Below are 20,176 nucleotides of genomic sequence, written 5' to 3'. Positions count from 1 at the left end.
TCCGTTCCACGTGTTTTCTTTAAGATAAATTACAGGCTTCAGACAGTTTGTGGTGATGTGTAATTTCAGAAGAATAGAAAAGAAAGCTTCCGACAAGAACGGTGAAAAATTACTGTCATTCATTAAGCTTCAAAGCAAGTTATAAGTTACGGCGTGTGTTTGTTTTCCCTTTTTTTATACGCCATTAGACAGTCCCTGTAGAACCGTCTATAGTTTATTGGAGTTGTGAATACATGTTTTAAAAAATATTATGAAATTAAACATTAGCAGACGATAAACTAAAAATTAAAAAATATATTTCACTTTCATATCACGATGTTTTATCTTTTCCTTTTTTAATAATACTGCTTTTTGATTACAGACGATATTTTGAGTTCATTTTTAGCCTACTTTCTTGTCAAAGTGAAATAAAATAAATAAGGACATGAAAGGTGGTTTAATGGCTAAAGTTAATGCATCGTAAAAATATTGCTTAGTACAAAAAAAAAGTCGAAAATAGAAAAAATAGTTAAATAAATATCAAATTCGAAAGTAGGAGTTTGATATGGGGAAAATGTGTCTGTCGGTCGACCTATGTGCTCCCCCCCCCCCCTTCCAAAAAAATTGAACAAATCGTTCGATTCAAACAAACTTTTTTTTTTTTTTTTTTTTTAAAGATCTCCCTCATTCTGGTAATTCATTTTTTGATTTGAATAATTTTTTGTTCAACTTTGAACAGTTCAAAACACTTTATACTATTAGCGCTTGTGGGAAAAATTTAAGGCAAATATAAAATGCGAACTGAAAGGCGGATTTGTTTAAGATAAACTTTGTTGGAAAAAGCTCTTGATGAAGAACATTTTTACAAAAGATGTTTTTTAAGTAGCCATTTTAAGGGCAATTTTTCGATAGTTAAATTTTTTTAAACATTAACGACAACGCGAAAAATCATTTTATGTCACCAAAAATTGAAAAAATGGAGTAGATTCTGAATACATTCTCAGTTTTTGGTGACAAGAAATAGATAAAGAAAGTTATTAATAAATATAGAAATACCATATCTCGTAGACGTAACATTGACGAAAGTCGGAGATAAATATGACTGGATGAAAATGAAATGAATTTAACGCGCAAATGTGTTTGTCAGGGTTGCGAAATTGGAGGGAAAAAGAACCAATTCCTGACTTCTACCATATTCCCTTGTTTGTGCACTAACTATCAAGCAAATACTCATTGCTGATGATTGAATAATTTAATCCAGGGGTGAATAACCGTTTTTTACCTACAGGCCACAAAACACATTCATAGGAATCTCGTGGGCCAGAACAAATATCAAATTTATTTATATAATTTAAGTATTTCTAGTTAGCATGAGAAAATAACGGAAATGAAAGACAATTACAAACGAAAATTGCTGTGATTATTACTACATGCTTATTTTATCGAATCTGTGTTTCAGAAATCAATTTATGAGTACTTGACTTCAAAATTCATGACACCGAAAGAAGATTACTAGTAGTTTTGGAGGGTTTTAGAACATATTTTTCGTTTTTTAACACTGAATACAACGACGGGGCACGTGGGTCAGCTTCAGGGGCCAGATTTGATCTGTGGGCAGTAGGTTGAGCACCACTGATTTAGCCAACGCTCCCAGTTCATCAGAACATTGGGTGGACTATAAATGCGGGCAGTATTGAAATACAATGGAGCACTATTCCCATTGCATCAGATAATGCTCAAAAACTAGTCTCTTGTGCATACCCGCAAACTCGGCGTTCTTCGAAGAGATGTAGTACATTCAAGACGTAAAATTGTTCATACACATAATTTTCCTCTATTGACTGTACTTGTATAAACTCTCAGAAGGAAAATAACTCTATACGCAAAAACAGGATAGATGAATTCAGTGATTCTGACGATGATACTATAGAATGAAGAGTTCGCTTCTTGAAAAAAAAATTTTTGATGTACATGCATAATGCTTTTAACGTACATGATAATATTTTAAATGTACATGTATATTATTTTTATGTATTTAAAATTTGTCTGCCCCTTGCTTGTCAGTTTTACTCCTTTTTATGTATCTCTAATGGTCTGTAAAAAAAATATGAGACACTATTTTTTTATGAACATTAAGTTTTTTTCGTCTGTAGGGTCTGGTGGGGTAAAGTGGTCATAAAATCGTAGGTTTTCAACTTAGGTGGATAATAAATGCAACAAATTCTTTAAACAGTTCAACTTTTTTTGTTGTTATTTTACATTGCATTATTAAAGAACACGGTACATTGAATTTTAAGAAGAAAAATATTGATTTTCGTAGTTTTATAGAAGTTTCGTTTACCTATGTTTTTATGACCACTTTACCCCATGGGGTGGGGGAAAGTGGTCATAGCATGGGGTAAAGTGGTCATAGTTAAAAATAGTAGCAAAACCATTATAAAGAACCCTAATACTTGTATATTTCAGTTGTTTTTATAATTACAAGTATATTCACGAGTACATGCCCGTATACACGAATATTTGCGTGTCGTGTTATACACGAGTAAACACGTTCCTATATGAGTAGATACATGTATACATCAGATATATGCATGCACGTGCCTACTCAAGTATATACGTGTATATACGAGTATATAAGCATGTATACTTGATTACCTACAGGTGTGTATACGTGTCTACATTTGTATATACGTGACACGTATATGTACGTGTCACGTGTATATACGAGTAATTACGAGTATAAAGGAACATCATATGCACGCATGTACTTGTATCTCGAGAAAATACGTGCATACTTGAGTATATATGTGTATAGTAGACGTATAAACGCATATATAAGTGTACATGCATAAATATACGGGTATACACGAGTTAATTCGTGGATACATCCAGTGCGTCTTTGTACGTGTCTACTCATGTATATATAATATGGAAGCACGAATATACACATGTATACGTGTACACACGATTATATACCTGTATAGACGTATATACGTACATTAACGTGTATACACCAGTACATGTATGTATACACGAGAATATACGCTTATATACATGTCGGCCTACAGAGTGAATCTAAGCTCTTGGGCAAAAATCAAAGGGGTGTGAGAGGGGAGGATAAGAAGCAAAGAATCATAAGGAAGTTATAATCACTGACGGGCTACATGCACACAAAGCCAGGAGGCAAAGCAGAGCACAAATTTGTTGCACAAAGATGATTTTACCTAACATTTTAGTTTCTAAGAAATATTTAGAGCAGTTGTTGAAAGTTACAGTCTGTAGTAGCTCTAATACACGCGTCGCATCAAAGGAGCAGCGGCTGATGAAAGTTTTTCAAAAGTCTCGTTATTGCAACAGAGAGGGATCTGTGAATGCGACGCATGTATTACAGCTAAAGGCCGTAAATTTCATCAATCGCTTTAAAACTTTCTTAAGTCCTAAAATGTTGTGTAAAATTGTATTTGTGTAATATATATATATATATATATATATATATATATATATATATATATATATATATATATATATATATATATATATATATATATATATATATATATATATATGTATAGAAATTTGTGACCTTTTTTTGCATCCATCAATTTCTCACTTTGCGTGCATGTAGCGCGTCAGCATTGTGTTTGTGACCATTACTTCTTCTCCTCTTCTCTAACACCTTTTATTAATTTACTTAAGAATGTAAACTCACCCTGTATACTTTTACATCATATGCTTGTATGTAAGTGTCTACTCGAGTACGTACGCGTATATACGTGTCTAGCTGAGAATAAGTGTTCTTATATATACGAGTATAAGCGAGCATATACGTGTATAGTAGAATGTATAGCTGTATGGATAAAAAATACTTGCAGATACCCATATATGTATTTATTGGCGCATTTATGTGAATACGTCTATGTACATGTCTACACGTGTATATATGCGTATATATACGCATATACTCGTATATTTAACCCCGTTTACTGTAAAAACAATACATATTGAGTAAAATTAATATTTAATTTGTATCTGCCTTATACCTAAAGCTTAAGTGACACTAGAAGAACAATATTCGTTAAGCCTAATATTATGACCACTTTACCCCATCTTACTTAAATTGTTCTAAAAAATTATCTAAAATAGATTCCGCTAGCTGCTAATCAGTAAGAGTTCTTGAGAAATGTAGGTAGCTTCCTGTACAGTCAATCTGTTCCTAATTCTAACAAACAAAATTTCTCAAGAATGTTAAAATAGGTGTTTAGATTTTAAAATTTTTCATGTTCACGCAAAATATTTTTTTTTACCAAATAAAATTTTGCCAGTTGTAAAATTTTGTACTCAAAATGTAGTTTCTAACTGCTTTACTCTAAAATAAAAGTTTCACATTCATTCGAACGTTTATTTCCAAGCTATAGCCATTTATTTGACGTATGACCCCTTTATCCCATTGACCACTTTCCCCCACCAGACCCTAGACAATATGGTTTCAGAAAAATATCACTTTTTGTAGTCCCCGAAGTTGGCAGATGAAACCATGTTTTTAAGCATCTTTTATGCCTTCGTCTCAAAGCCTATAAAACTATAACAGCGTATGCAATAACTGTATGTAAAAGCAAAAAAAAAAATGATCGCTCATTATATATAGAAAACGGCGCGCATGCATTGCATACACGAGTACACGGTGCCAACAGATCAACTGAAACAGATAAAACTAGGCAATATCAAAAACACATGGGATTGTTTTCGAACAAGACTGGTCCGATCATTCGTTTATGTACATAAGTAGTGTAGATCTAAAAATCAGTTCAGTGGTGTAGATTAAAAATCAGTAAGTGATGTAGATCTAAAACAGTAAGTAGAGCAGATCTAAAAATCACGTCTCGGTGACTATGGAAGGTTTGATATGATCGGTGCTTATGAAGGATCTTGGAATACGTTGGTGCAACTTTCGGCTTCTATTGCTTTTATTATAGCGTGTCCTCTCTTACACTAAGGCCAATTTATTAACAATAAAACACTTTGAGTTCACCTCATTTCAATCAAATCAGCCACCCGCTAGTTTTCAGATTTTAAAAGAAGGCTCAATTTTATTTCTCTCGTTAGTGTTAGCGTTAAAAAATGTTGTATTGTTAAAAAAATAGCCCTAAAATACATGAACTTAAAAAAGTACATTTTCTTCCTCACCCACATGTTAAGAGTACTTTTTAAAATTTAAAGTGCGTCCCGAAGCAAATCTGCATTTTTGTTCAGTTACATACATAATTATGTTTATATTTCAAACTGCTAACGCAAACTTTAGTCAATCTATTCAGAAAATGAAACATCAGAATGAAGTGATCTTGTTCGAGATATTTCGAGGAAAATATTTTGTTCGAAGGGGATTGCTCCCTCAAAAAAGTCATCGATAGATGCATTATTCCCTAATTTATACCTCATATTTCATTTTCAATTTTATATTCTGAGTTATAAATTTTTCTAGAGATTTTTAAGAAACTTGACTCTTTTTTTCATCCTTTTTATCATCTCAACTTCTACAAAAAAAGCAATAATCAATTTTCAAAAAAAACCTTTTAAACCCTATTTTTTTATAAAAAATATTATGTTATTATAATTGTACTATCGCAATATGTTACGATAATTGTACTATCGTAACATATAAATCTTTTCAAAGTCATAACTTTGCAAATTTTATTGTATTAAGGTGGAAAGATAGTTTATAGCGGTAAAAAAAAACTTATTTTTGTTTAAACCTCAAAAGATAACAAAAAATCCTGATAAGGGTGATAAGAGTGGCCCCTTTTCGGTTATAGTTATGACATAGCTCATTTTCAAACTTTTCACCCAACTGGTCGAAAACAAAACACTTACTTGCTCGTCAAACTTTGTCAAAATCAACCTTTTTGAAATTTAAAACTTAATGTTTAGTTTTTAAGCAAAGCAATCCATTAAATTAAACTAATAGTTTCATTAAACGGAAAAACAAATCCACCAAACAAACGACCTACCCATTAAGTATAAACTTTGAAGGTGTCAGAAGGTTTAATAGGCCAGTGCTAAAAATGTTTGAGAACAAAAAAAAAATTAGAACAGGGTGAAACCCATTGGAAAAGTAGGAAAATATGATAGAATTATTAGGAAAAATAATTTACGGGCGAGCTGAGTTTGGGAAGGGGGAAGTAAGGGGGGGGAAACGGTTTATCACGATTTCCGGCAAAACTACGAGTTCTATCGAAACAAAGTAAACAACGAAGCTGTCGGTAAGAAAAAGATCTACAATTTTTGTATTTGCACTTTTCTTTTTTTTTTTTTTACAAAACCTCAAAAGCAATGCGAAAAATTCAAAAAACCGACTTTTTGGTTTTTATTTTTATCTCTCACAAAAAAGCGATTTTTTTTCACGAAAATTGATGAAAAGTTACCTTTTCATGTCTCAAATACACTGCATTTTTTAAATTTAAAATATTTATTTTTCCTTCGTTTTTTTTTTTTTTTTTGATTTAATATTAAAAAAAGCATCATAATTTTCAATTGAAAAATCTCACGTCAAAATATCTGATTTTTTTAAAACATCGGTGCGTGTGATTTTTGTTGGAATCTCTACTTTCTAATGGTATAAAGAAATATATACAGTAATATGAGAAAATTTCGCAGAAAATGAAAAAAAAAAAAAAAAAAAAAAAACGAACAGTCTCAAACAAATTTGAAAAAAACAAAAATCACCATTATGTAAAATTTTAAGCTATTTATTAAAATTTACACTTTAATTACTCAAAAAAATGTAAGTTTCCATATTAAATTCTTAAATTAAAAAAATAAAAATTCATAAAACGAAGGGATTGCAAAAAAAAAAAAAAAAAAAAAAACACGCGAAAATAGTTATAAAAAATCGACATACAAGCAGTATGAAAATGCGCATTTAGTGCAACTAAATTAGGCACATCTCAAAAGAGCTATAATGCTTTTATCGAAATCATTCCGTGTTCTGTGTGTTTTGTTTTTGAATAGATTATAATACATTATCTCTTCTATTGTTATTTTTAACCGATCGTATTTTTTCTTTTGAAATATTACCAAAAAAAAAAAAACACACACAATGAGATTGGAAATTGAACTTGAGAGCTTCTGTATTTATTTCTTTTTCTTCCTTTGATTCTGTCTTAAAGTACTAAATGTATAGAGCTATAGCAGTCTCATCATTACATTGCCTTTGGCAAGTTCGTTGAACAAAAGCTGATATTAAATTCTCAAAATTTTTGTGTTTGTTATCGACACTTTTCTTTAAGGTGACGCCAGAGCATTACTCTATCAGTGATATTCGCTATTCCATATGTGAGGATAACGAATATACTTGTATGGTCCATAGAACATTGAAGCATTCAGAAAATATTTTGTACAGAAGTGCGAAATGGTCTAGAAAGGTCTGGGCCTTACTATTTGCTGATTATTTCGTAGCAACTCGTTTGAGGAATGAACAACATCATTTATAAAAATACACGTGCAGGCTAAGTTAGTTAAAGAAAATCATGACGAATTTACTTGTTTAAAATAATCTTTTGGAATCTACATAGTAAGGTAAACACTACGTGTATTTTAATTTGAATCAATCAGCAATAAAATAAAAATATTATTATTTTCTTTCATAATTAGTATGCCTAACGTGACATGACCTAAAAAAAAGAATAATACAGATAAATGGGATAAATGGTTGTTTTTTAATCAAAAATTTTTTTTATACTTTTCTTTTTAATATACCAAAACACTGAATATGTAAAGCTGATAGTTTATTCATGCTACATTTTTTTAATTGTTAAGCTTAATCAGGAAATTCAATTGAAAAAACGATTTACGTAACAATTGGATCTTATGGATATCTGTTTATAAATAGATTTAAAAAATTTTTAGCCTTTTATTAGAAAATATTTTCATAAAACGTTAAAAAATTATAATTTCGTTTCTTTTACACGAACAAATTTCATTTTACTTATGATAAAACTGGACGAATATAATTAAAATGATTTCGTCTTTTCAGATTATCAGTATTGATGGATTCGTTTGCATAATCGGCAATAAGGCAGATGAGAAGTAAGTGTATGAAATTAAAAAAAAAGCACCTTTAAACCGTTTCTTGGGGTCTCGCAAGAAAAGTGTCGATAACAAGCACAAAAAATTTGAGAATCATACACCAACTTTTATTCAACGAACTTGCCAAAGACAATATAATGATGAGACTGCTACAGCTATCCATTTCGTACTTTAAGACAGAATCAAAGGAAGGAAAAGAAATAAATAAAGATGGTCTCACGTTTAATTTCTAATCTCATTATGTTTTTTTTTTTTTTTTGGTAATATTTCGAAAGAAAAAATACGATCGGTTCAAAATAACAATAGAAGAGATAATATATTATAATATATTCAAAAGCGAAACACACAGAATACAGAATGATTTCGATAAAAACATTATACAGTTAAATCCCTCTAATGCGGACACTAACGGGACAAACTTAATTGTCCTTAATAGAGGGGTGTCCGCAGGACAGGGTTTAATAATGTTATTTGCCTTGGAATGGGGGAATTAAGGACACCCCGCATAAGAGGGGTGTCCGCCTTTGAGGGGAATCCCTTAAGAGGGGTTTTACTGTAGTTCGTTTGAAAAATGTGCCTGATTTACTCGTAGTTGCAGCAAAAGCGCATTATCATACTGCTTTTTATAACTATTTTCGCGTGTTTTTTGCAATCTCTATGTTCCATGAATTTTCAATTTTTTAATTTAAGAATTTAACATGTAAATTTACATTTTTGAGTAATTAAAGTGTAAATTTTAATAAATAGCTTAAAATTTTATGTAATGATAATTTTTGTTTTTTTTCAAATTCGAACTTTTTCGGGTTTTTTTCATTTTTTACGAAATTTTCTCATACTACTGTCTATATTTCTTTATACCATCAGAAAGTAGAGAATCCAACGAAAATCAAACGCACCGATTTTTTAAAAAAAATCAGACATTTTGACGTGAGATTTTACGATTGAAAATTATGATGCTTTTTTAATATTAAATCAAAAAACGAAGGAAAAATGAATATTTTAAGTTAAAAAAAAGGCAGTGTATGTGAGACATGAAACTTTTCACCAAGTTTCGTGAAAAAAAAAGAGTTTTTTTTTTTTCTTTTCCTTTTTTTTTTTTTTTTTTTTTTTTTGTGTGTGTGTGTGGGAGATAAAAATAAAAAACCAAAAAGTCGGTTTTTAATTTTTTTATTAACCAACAACTTTGTCATTTACGTTTTTTCGATAGTACTCGTAGTTCTTCCGGATTTCGCGATAAACCATTTTCCCCCCTTAAACCCTCCCCTACTCCTCCCTTCCCGAACTCAGCTCGCTCGTAAATTATTTTCCTCTTAATTTTATTATATTTTCTTACTTTTCCAATGGGTTTCATCCTGTTCTAATTTTTTTCAACTTTTTATCATTTTCAAAAGTATTGGCACTGTATAAGTGTTGGATCTGTTTTAGCTTTGATGTATTTTTGATTCTTTCACTCTGTTGCATCATTAAGACCACTTTTGAACAACTGTAAGATCAATTTTTGCCTTTCAATTTCAGCAAGACATTCACAAGCCGTATCAGATGAGAGCAACCACATAGGAATTAGGGGAAAATGAGTTCTGTAAAAGTTGTTTCGCTGTTAGTGGAGGGTCGATGCCAAGAAAACAACTTGTCAGGGTACCGTAACGCGTACCTCTTAGCTCATTTGAACGAACGCAAATTTTCTCGTGAAGTTTGATTTAAAATTTTGCTTTATAATGCGTCACTTTTGTAGAATAAAAAAATTAAATCTCGGGTTAGAACTCTTATGAACCATTGCTGTCAAAGGAGTCATCTTGTTTCACAGGGAAATTCACGTCTTAAAAAGCCTTGTGCGTTTCTGATATATATTTTCACTAGTGTCACCCGCACGGCTTTGCCCGTAGTAGAAAATTAAAAGGTCTTTTGGTTTGCCTGTATATTTACAAATAATGTATGATGAATTTCTCGCCAATTGGCTTGCCCATATTGCGGTTCCACGTTATGATGACTTGGTAATTTACTCGTCCATTTTATGATAATTTTGCTCGGGAAAATGTTCTTAAAATTTGAATAGAAAAAGAACAAAATCGAATTTTCGAAAAATCGCTTCGAGGTGCACACTCCCATGCTACAAACTAATTCTATGCAGACAAAGAGACTTTCAGCTTTATCATTAGTAAAGATAATATAATGCAATAGATAGGAATTGGCATGAATCAGAAGATACAAATGAAGATCTGTATGTATCTGTAAAATATTATATACTCACTTCAAAGATCTTATTAGCCTTACTCAAGATCAACTCGAAGCCTCAATAAGATCTTAAAATAACTCTGTGCGTCCAGTCAATTTTCCACTTTTTCGTGTGATGCAAACATGCTAACCACCTTCTTGTATTTGGGTGTTCTTCACTTCCAGTTATGCTATTTTACTTGATAATATGAATTTTGTATTGCTACTCTTTTAAAATACAAACGAAAATTTGAAGAAAAAAAGAGAAAAGAGTCTATTCTTTTCGTTTTCAAAAATATTAATTTGGAGGCACGTTAATGCATAAAAACATTTCTCACCTTTTACAAGCTGTTTCAGCATCTCCATCAACCTTTCCACTAAATAAAAGATATTGATATCAACAACATTGCTAAATCATTTTGAAATTTTTTCAAAAGAAACAAAAAGCTTACTAAACAACATCTTCCAAATCTTTTATCTGCTCTAAAATGTCTTGCGTAAGAAAAGAGGAGTAAGCAGCAGTTGTCACTGTTATTCCCTTTGGCACAATGAACTACAAACAGAAGAAACGTTTTTGAGACATACTTCTCGAGTTTGATATCTGAAGCATACACTGTTAAAAAAAATCCTGGAATTTAACGGTAAAAGTTACTGGCATCCATGTTGCCAGTAACTTTTAACGTAAAATCCTACTTTACTGCAAAATTTTACAGTAGAATAAACGAGAGTTAGAAAAAGCAACATGCGAGCAGCAGGATCGATCCCGTGACCTTCGTATTGGCATGCGGTGTCGCTGACCACCATGCCAGTCAAGTCGCATCAAGTAAGAGGAAATACGGTGTTATCTAATTTGCACTGTACAAAGTCACGTAGTGTATCAATTAGCGCTGCAATCGTTTATTTTTCTCGGTATAGTTTACTGTAAATTTTGTCTGTGTTGTAAACACTCCATTTTACAATAATATTTAGCATAAAAGTTTCCTGAATTTTTAACAGTGTAGAAATCTATCACATGCAAACTCTGTTGTGATATTGTTAGCTGAAATAACTTCTGGTACCTTTCAGTAGCTTTGATAATTTGACTATCACATCATTAATCATGATGTTAGAACTAGTGGCTTGGCGAATCGTTTACTTTCTACTTTGGCGAAAATAGAGAAATAACGCGCCGTTGTTACCGTCATGTTGGCTCCCCTTTTTGATGAGTTAACATTTTAATGGCGCACTTCAAGTTTATAAATGTCCCATTAGAGTGAATCATTAAAGGAGCTCTTAAAGTTGCATTGTTTATTTGGTAGAGTATGTTATTCGAACTTTTCGCGTAAATGAATGGTTTGCTCTTTTATTTGGAGTATTATTTCATATATTTAGCGGCTTCCTTTACTTTTTCAGTCAATTGCTTTTCATTTTAATGCAGTTTTTAATCTTTTTTAATGACTTGTTTTGTTTAAAACTTTTTTTAAAGAAAATAATTTATGGTATCGATAAGTAGTTTCTATGTAACTAGACCAAATCAAGGCAGCGTCAAAGAGAAGAAGAAAATGTTTCACAGACAACAAGATTGAACACAGAATGTGAAATATATCATGAATGAATCGTTTATTTATTCTGAGAAATAATATGTTTAGTTTAATGTAATAAATTTAGAGTTTTTTCATCGCTATTATGCTATTTTTAATACTTTACACGCTATTATTTTCTCAAAAACCGTACGTAATGGGGGAAAAAGAAGTTTTTTTTTTTTTTGATTCAGCAACCTCGAAAACATAAAGTTTACCAGAAATATTCCATGCAACTGAAAAAAGATTTTTTTTTTTGCAGACCTGTGTTATCGATTAACTGACTATCAGTTGATGGCCCTAACTTCAATAGATCTTTTTTTTAAATCGTTAGACGATTTCTTCCTCACAACTTACTACGTAAAAAAAATATTTGAACATTGAGTTAAAATCCTGAACTAATGAGAAAGTAAGATAAATACTAATGAACTAATGAAGGAAAGAAAGAAAAACACTCACTGTTTTTTCCATGCCACTGAGTTCTGTCAGTTTACCGAGAGACGCTCCTTTCCCCCCAGATATCTCCGTAAACTGAGATATCTTTTCAGTAAATTTTACAGTTAGTGGAACCTCTGCAAGTAAATGGAAAGAAAATTATTATTTTTTACATAAATACAACATCGAAATAGATGCTATAAAATTCAAAATTTAGATTGCCACAAAGAATTTTATTTTTACATATAGGGCTATTTTCTCCGCAAGATCCGGAAGGTAGTGAAATAAAAAATATGGCCTAAATCCGACGGCGCTGTGCGCAGGATGCTTTGTGACGTGTCTCTATAATGTACAGCCATTTATTATGTCAAGTTGGAAATGTACACTGCACTGAAGAAACGTTTGAAAATAAACGTAAATAAGCCCCCCCCCCCTCTCTTTTTTTTTGAGCCAGGTTAAATTAGGTTGAAAAGTTGGTGCTACACTGGTGTCCAAAAGTTTCGCATAATTGTTATTTATAGAGACGAGAATTGTTATTTATAGAGAGTAGCACTTTGGCCTAGTAGCTGAGTACCGAGTACCAATTATGTTTTAAGAAAAACCACCGACACACGTGATGAATTTTGTACTCATTGGAATAGTACCTTCATGTCTATATAATACTTTAAAAAACCAAATTCATGCTGAAAAGTAATTACGCATTTTTTAAAAGATTTTGTTTAAGCTGAAAATTTTACAAAAAAAGTTATTTTTAAAATTAAAATAGACAAATAAATAAAAGTATGATTAATCAAGTTGGAATTAAAACAAATTATTTTTATCTATTTTATCCGCCAAACATAAATAAAACAACGTTTAAAGTACAAATGGTCAAGAATACTGCGGACACGTGTTTCTGCGTTACAAGGAACGTCTTTTTCAGTGCATAAAATGTGAGCTAATGAATGTAAAGGCATCCGACAAAAAAAATCCGACTTTTGTCGGATGTCTTTAAACCTATAAGCTCACATTTTGTGCGTTGAAAAGGGGCATTCCTTGTAGCGCCAAAACACGTGTCTGAATTGTTCTTGCACATATGTGCTTTTGACGTTGTTTCATTTGCTGTTTATGTTTTAAGCAAAGGTATTTTTACATTTCTTATAAATAATTTTTGTTTGTAGCAAAAATCCATTTAATAATATAAAACTTTCATATTTTCTTTACTTATCCTTTTGCTCCATTTTTAATAAATAAATTTTATTAACTTTGGGGACCTTAAAATAAAGATTTACTCCATTGAAGCATAACAAACTTCATTATCCTCAAAATTTAAATTAAACTTATAAATTTGAATTGTAAATGATTGTAGTATATTATATGCTCGCACCTTTTTTTATTAATTGTAAAATCTGTCTTAAACAATATTCAATTTTTTACAACTACTCGGTATTGGCCAAGTAAGGAGTACTCGGCAAATTGGCGGAGTAGGTCGAGTACCAAGTAGTTACCGAGTACTCGGTACGTCCCTAGTTATGTATGTGAGTAATATATGAAATATACATCGGAATACGGGGAAGCGTGATATGCGAGTGCAACACAATTACAAAACAAGGAAACTACTCAAAAAAAATAAAAAAAAACGGTAATATTTACTTTTACTATAAAAATGATAGTTTGAAAGAAAATTAAGCATATGAGGAGTTTACTCTTCATACAAAAAAAAAAGAAAAAAAAAAGATGATGCTTAAGTTTAATAATGTGTCTGACCACATCTGACAGCCAGGCACGCTGCACAACGATTACTCAAACTTTCTATGAGATGGTGAATGAGTTGTGGGCTCAAACAGTTCCAAACTTGCTGGAGAGCTCTTTTCAGCTCCAGAATGGAGCTTGGCGGGAGCGAACGGGCTGCAAGTTGTCTCCCGAGCATATCCCAGACATGTTCGATAGGGTTCAAATCAGGGGAGTTCGCAGGCCACGCCATTCGCTGGATATTTTCTAATTCAAGGAAGTCATCGACCACAGCTGTACGGTGACATGGCGCGTTATCATCCATGAATATGAAGTCAGAACCACAGCACCTCGAAACAAGTCCGGTGCGGTCGTCTAACATAACGTCCGTTCACATCATTACTCCCGCTGACGCAAAATGATATCTTTCTCTTATGTTTCGCGGTTGGACAGGAATTCCTTTTTCTCTCCATATTGTTACCTGATGAGAATCACTCTATAGAGTAAAGTGGGACTAATCACTGAATATCACATTGGCCCACTGTCCCACACTCCAACGCCGATGTTACAAGCTCCAATTTAAACGAGCACGTTTATGCGCTGACGTGAGAGGAATGCAAACTGCTCGTCTTCTGGCATACAGACCAAACTGATTGAGTCTCCTGTAAACAGTTTGCATCGAAATTGTTACTCCTGTAGCGGCACTGAGCGCTGAACCCAGTTATCTGGCACAACTGTCCCTATGATGTCGCACAGAAATTGCCAGAAATCGATCTTGGCGAGCAGTCGTGACTCTTGGTCGACCTGGTATTCGCCGTCGGGTAACAACTCCTGTATTTTGAAACCTTCACCAGTCTCGAGATTACGCACTGAGGCACATTAAGAATGTGAGACAGTTCGGGCTGATTGTCCAGATTCTAGCATTCCAACGATTTTTCCCTTCGCTGGAATGCAAACATGTCCAGTTGGGGTCTTTGTGCCATCATTAATCCTGTTTCACCAAACCAATTTTCCGCATGACGCCATCGACTATAATATTTGCATAAACATGAAGTTTCTTCTTCAACCAATAAATCTCCATCAATAATTTTATATAATTTTACGCAAATTTATGAATTATGCTTAACTTTTGGACACCAGTGTAGATTAAGACCATTGCACTAATCACGTTTTTAATACCCATTTAAATTTTATCAAGCAAAGTCAACAGTCAAGCATCACTTTTTAAGTAGCAATGTTGAGCAACAATGTTTTTAGGTATCTTCATACTATCGACATGTGTAGCTTGAAAAGTCAGGCTAACTTAGACAATCATTGCTGTCAAAAAAAAATTTTTTAAAGGAAAAAAACTATTCCACTGCAATTTGCCTTTCATCCAAACAGATTGATCACGTTCACGCCATAACTAATAATCCATTTGTTATCTCTCACAAAATAAACACCACGGTATAAAATGCGAAAATGTTATTTTTGGAAAAAGAAACGACTAAAATATAGGTTTTAAATTTCACAAAAAAAGAAAAGCCTTTTCATTTCACTCTCCAGTAAATTTGGGTTTACTGAAGAGGTAATTATTACGAAAAGTCGTAGTCAAAAAGTTACCTGAACGATAAGTTTTTTTTTCTTAAATAATCTTCTATTTGATCTATTATTTTGCTTAAAACTCAATGAAATAGATACCTTGTTAACAAAAAAACAATTAAATGTTCATACTTTCTGGAAATTTCAGGCAGTCTTTACTCTTTGTTCTTCTTGCTTCTGTTTGCATTTTACTAAGAAGAAAGAAAAAAAAAGAGGAATTCATTCGAAAACAAAGATGGGTGTTAAAAAACAAGCTATTAAAAATTTTAAATCTTTGTTTTGACAATATTTGTGCATACCCCGTTAAAAGAAAGCCAGTTCCTTTGTATTCCTGAACGGTAAAGTCAACATGTCTAACCTCCACGTATCCTTTCCATCCTTTCTTGCTGTGGAGCTGAATTACCTCTCCGACCAGTCTTCCTTCCAGTTCATAGTGCTTACCTTTTAATGATACAGTTCAAACAATACAATTAATTAACATAAGGATGGGCCTAAAAAATCGAAATTCAGTAGAACACTTAGCGAGAAAAATTTGTGTTTCCCTAACAATAATTACCATACAAAATTTCATGATTCTGAGAGAATGTCTTCCGCTTTGGCAAGAGACTTGAGTTTTAGAGATTTTTCGGAAAAAATTAAATAAAGAGAATATTTACAAATGTATTGAATTCCGCAGAACGTTTAGCCTTAGTGCGGGAATTTTGTAACTTCTTAAGGCAAACTACTGCGTAAAATTTCACGCCTGTGAGTTAACTATTTGTGCTTTGGCAAGAGGCCAGACTTTTGAGAATTCTGTCACAAAAATTCTTAAACTCGAGTACAGGGACGTGCACAGAAATTTTTGGGCCAGTCACAAATGCCTTTACGGGTCCTCCTCCATAGTGTTTACCTCTAAGTCCCTACATATATTTCTCCCCTTATTTTAAAAATCCCGGACCCCTTTCAGGCTCGGTGACCAACTGGTGTCTTTTATCCCTCCTGTGCTCGCCCCTACTCGAGTAACACATAATTAAGTAGACACACACACATTTTTAAAATCATCTGCTTAAAAAGAGCTTCGCGTGCACATTTCCATTTTTTCTTGAATAATATTAGTATTCTGTTTTTTTTAAATCCTTTTTACTGATTCAAGATTACATTATTTATTTTTTGGGCAAGGTCAACAAATATGGCGTCACATGCAGTAACAAACGCTCACAGCGATAGAAAGTTGTGTATGTGCCTATGTTCCACTCTCCCCTCAAAACGTGATCTCATGCAGTCAGGAGGATTCAAACTACTTGTATCCATAGTAAAGAAAACATGAAACTATCCTTACTTGCTTTGAAACTTGCATTAAAATTAGTTTCAGATGAGTCACAGGTATCCGGTAGGGCATTCAATTCCGTTAAGACGTTTAGACTTCCTGATGGCTCCACAACGAAACCAAATTTTAGACTAAAACGAGATTATACAGATACAACATTTGCAGTTTCAATACCAAAAAAAAACTTGATATGAATGACACTTAGTTTCATTTTAAAACTTTATACATAAATAATATAAAATACACCGCCAGCTCAATTATTTCATCCGAGGACTGCAGTTTCGTGCTTTTTAGCAGTCATCAGCACTCATTTTATGTATTTCTGCCTTAGCCCTGGTTTCGGGTGCTAACTTACTGCAAAGTACCTCGTTATGTTTTAAAAAAGATTTAAAAAAATGCGCATTTTCAGTTAAAAAAATAATAACATTTTTCATAAATTTCCGCAATCATGGCGTCATATGTAGCTACAATGGTTTTCAATTTCCAATATGTGACTGAAATCCATGGAGACATGTCACATCGCTTGCATTTTTCAACGTTGCCAAGTTAAAAGGACATACCCCAATCTGTCATGCCTAATAACTACCAGCTAATTTAAGCAAAAAGCGCGAAATTATGCAAAGTTTAATTAATGTTTACGAAAAGAATACACGTTATTAAATTATTTTTTAAAAAGTGAAGAGTAAAAATGAAGTTCTTATGACACGGCCCAGAATAATTAAACCCCTTTATTTCCTCTAGAAAACTCGAGCTCCGAGAAATGATTATAGTTTCGTTATTTCTATAACTGGCGACAAATATTTTTCTTAGCATTAAAAAGAATTAACAAAAATTCAAGTGTCTCTTTTCGTAAGGCCCTAAAAATTACATAACTCTTTCTTAATGATTTAAACATCCCCTATGTATTACATCCAGCCATTTTTACAAACTAGTGTAAGATGTAAGTTTTGCAATATATGACATATCGTCACCTCAGAACAACAGTAAGACAACTTCCAAAGTCTGACAATAAGAGTAAAAGATCCTACTCTGAAGCGACGATGTATGGATGTCCACAACGTACTGTTAATATGTGTGCGGTCTGTAAGAACGTTCTTCTTACTAATGTTTTATTTTATGATTATTTCTGAAACATGCAGCGCTGATATTTTTTCAGATTTGGAATTAAAGTCATAAACCCCACAATTCAGTCTAATTGAAATCTGGCTCCAACCAAGAACTGTGCTTTAGCTGAAAAACGCAAATTTTCCTTTAATCCCTAATCGTCATCTGTTTTAATTAATGTCCCAAAGGTTTTATGAACAGTAAACAAATCCCATACCAAAATACTTCAAGTACTTGGGCTTCACACAGGACTCAGAAATTCTAAGCAACAAAACAAGTGAGGTATTGATTGCCAAAAGTAGGAAACGCATTAATATCTCAAAATATGTCTCAGGTTGGATGCTTTTACTGACTGACTTCCATTTCTCCTCTCAGCTCACTTTTGGAATTTGTTTCTCTCATTTACTTTTCCGCTTTAAATACTCAGCTTAACAAGTTGAAAAGAGTGCCATTGCCGGCCTACGAAATAGCTGTCTAACAATATTGCTCTCTACAAATGCAATCTTTAGCCTCTGCACACGAGAAGAAACTTCTACATTGTTAAATATGTTAATAACTCCCTTAGCTATTGAGAGCATCATAGAACATTCTTCAACCTAAGGACCATCATGGAAACCAATGACTTCAGAAACAGTCCCTTTTCGCAAGCCGACTGTGAGGGCTTACTTTATCCTGACGCCGAGCAACAGAATCCAGCACTTAGTCTTCAAAGTGTATTTTTTCACACCTAACTTTCAACACCGGTCAACAAACAGGAAGATCATCCTCATTTTCCAAGACAAATGGCAATTGAAACCATCCGCAAAATCTGACAAAATGCAATTATGATTTGCACTGATGGTAGCAACAGCGACTCCGGAGCATGCATTAAGCTTCCAGACAATTGCATCAAGATACAGTTCAGAAATGCGGATTATTTATCTGCATTTCGATCTGAACTATTTGCCATCGAGAGGAAACTATCTTTTACTGACAACATGGCAAACGAAATATATTCAGACATATGGATCCTTACTGATGGCCGTTTCTCCATCCAACATTTTACGGCCTCTTCCAATCCTAATGATGAATGATGAATTTTGATTCATTGACTAAAAAGTTATCATACAAAACATCCAGCTACTAAAGTTTTTATACCTTTTGAAAAAGTTATAATGCATGATTTTTGGGATCCGGAAGAGGGGAATCGTGTTACTAATCTATCAGTGCCCAATGTCGTGCTGTTTTGCCAGTTTAGCTAAATGGAAAAGGTTTTTTTTTTTTTTTCTTTTTCCCCTTTGTGCTTCGAAAATATTTCTCTAACCTCCTGAGGCATAAAAAAAATCTTTCTCTACTAGTTGAACTGATTGTAACAGTTAAAAAATAATTGAAGTAGCACAAAAGTTATGTATGAAAACACTTTTTATATCTTGCTCTTCAAAATCACCCAGGCTACTTCAAAAACTGTGAGTGGCTTAAACTTTTCATCATTGAATAATCTAATCATGTCGGTGCTCCCAGCTTCAATGAGATATCATCTGCCTCCAGCTCTGTTATTCACTATTCCAGACTGATGAGTCCATAACAAGGACGAAACTGCAGTCTTTGGATGTGAAAACCATTCTGTCGGTATATTGCTTGTAATTTTTCTTGCCTCATGCTAAAAGTTTTACTCACAGTTGAAACATTTTATTTTTCGTTTTCAAAATCCAATACAAATAACCGTAATTCCAGCCAACCATACAGAAAAATAATTATCACCAAATCTTGGCTCGGAGGAAGAATTTTTTTTGAAAAATTCACGACTAATTCAAATATACATCTAATAAAAAATCTATTTTCAGTTTCAATTGTAGATTGAACTGTGATTTGAATAGTCGAGTAGCGGATTGAAGATATAGATTTTGGTAGAGTAAAGCATTTTTCAAAAACCTTTTCCCGATGCAAACAAATTGGATAAAAATTCAAACGAAGTCATACATGCTAAAAGGCATGAGCTTTGTCACCATTGAAAGAATCGTTTTGCAATAATTCTTCTAGTCGTCAAGTCACTGCTTTGAAGTCATAGAGAAATGTTTTTATCGTTTTAACTCTTGAAAATTATCTTGTGTCACTCCGCGATTGCATAATTATAGAGCCCCATAAAAGGTATTTGGTTGATATGTCTTTTTTTATTCAATAATTACATGCATTTTTAAGAAGTTTCTCTGAAAGCATTATAATGTATTGA

General features: G+C 32.7%; 1 protein-coding gene across 1 annotated transcript in view; it reads right to left on the bottom strand.

The window, feature by feature from the left end:
• Positions 1-20,176, bottom strand: part of LOC129234796 (putative phosphoenolpyruvate synthase) — a gene marked incomplete at its 3' end in the record, with an annotated part of 77,594 nt that overhangs the window by 34,032 nt on the left and 23,386 nt on the right. Inside the window, 6 exon segments of the mRNA XM_054868744.1 lie at positions 10,611-10,649; positions 10,725-10,825; positions 12,291-12,403; positions 15,690-15,748; positions 15,857-15,998; positions 16,876-16,994. Coding sequence (XP_054724719.1) covers positions 10,611-10,649; positions 10,725-10,825; positions 12,291-12,403; positions 15,690-15,748; positions 15,857-15,998; positions 16,876-16,994 — 573 coding nt within the window.

This window comes from Uloborus diversus, chromosome 1 (genome assembly GCF_026930045.1).
Source record: "Uloborus diversus isolate 005 chromosome 1, Udiv.v.3.1, whole genome shotgun sequence".
NCBI lineage: Eukaryota > Metazoa > Arthropoda > Arachnida > Araneae > Uloboridae > Uloborus > Uloborus diversus.
Note: the sequence above shows the minus strand (reverse complement) of the source record. Positions and strands in the feature narration are given on the sequence as shown.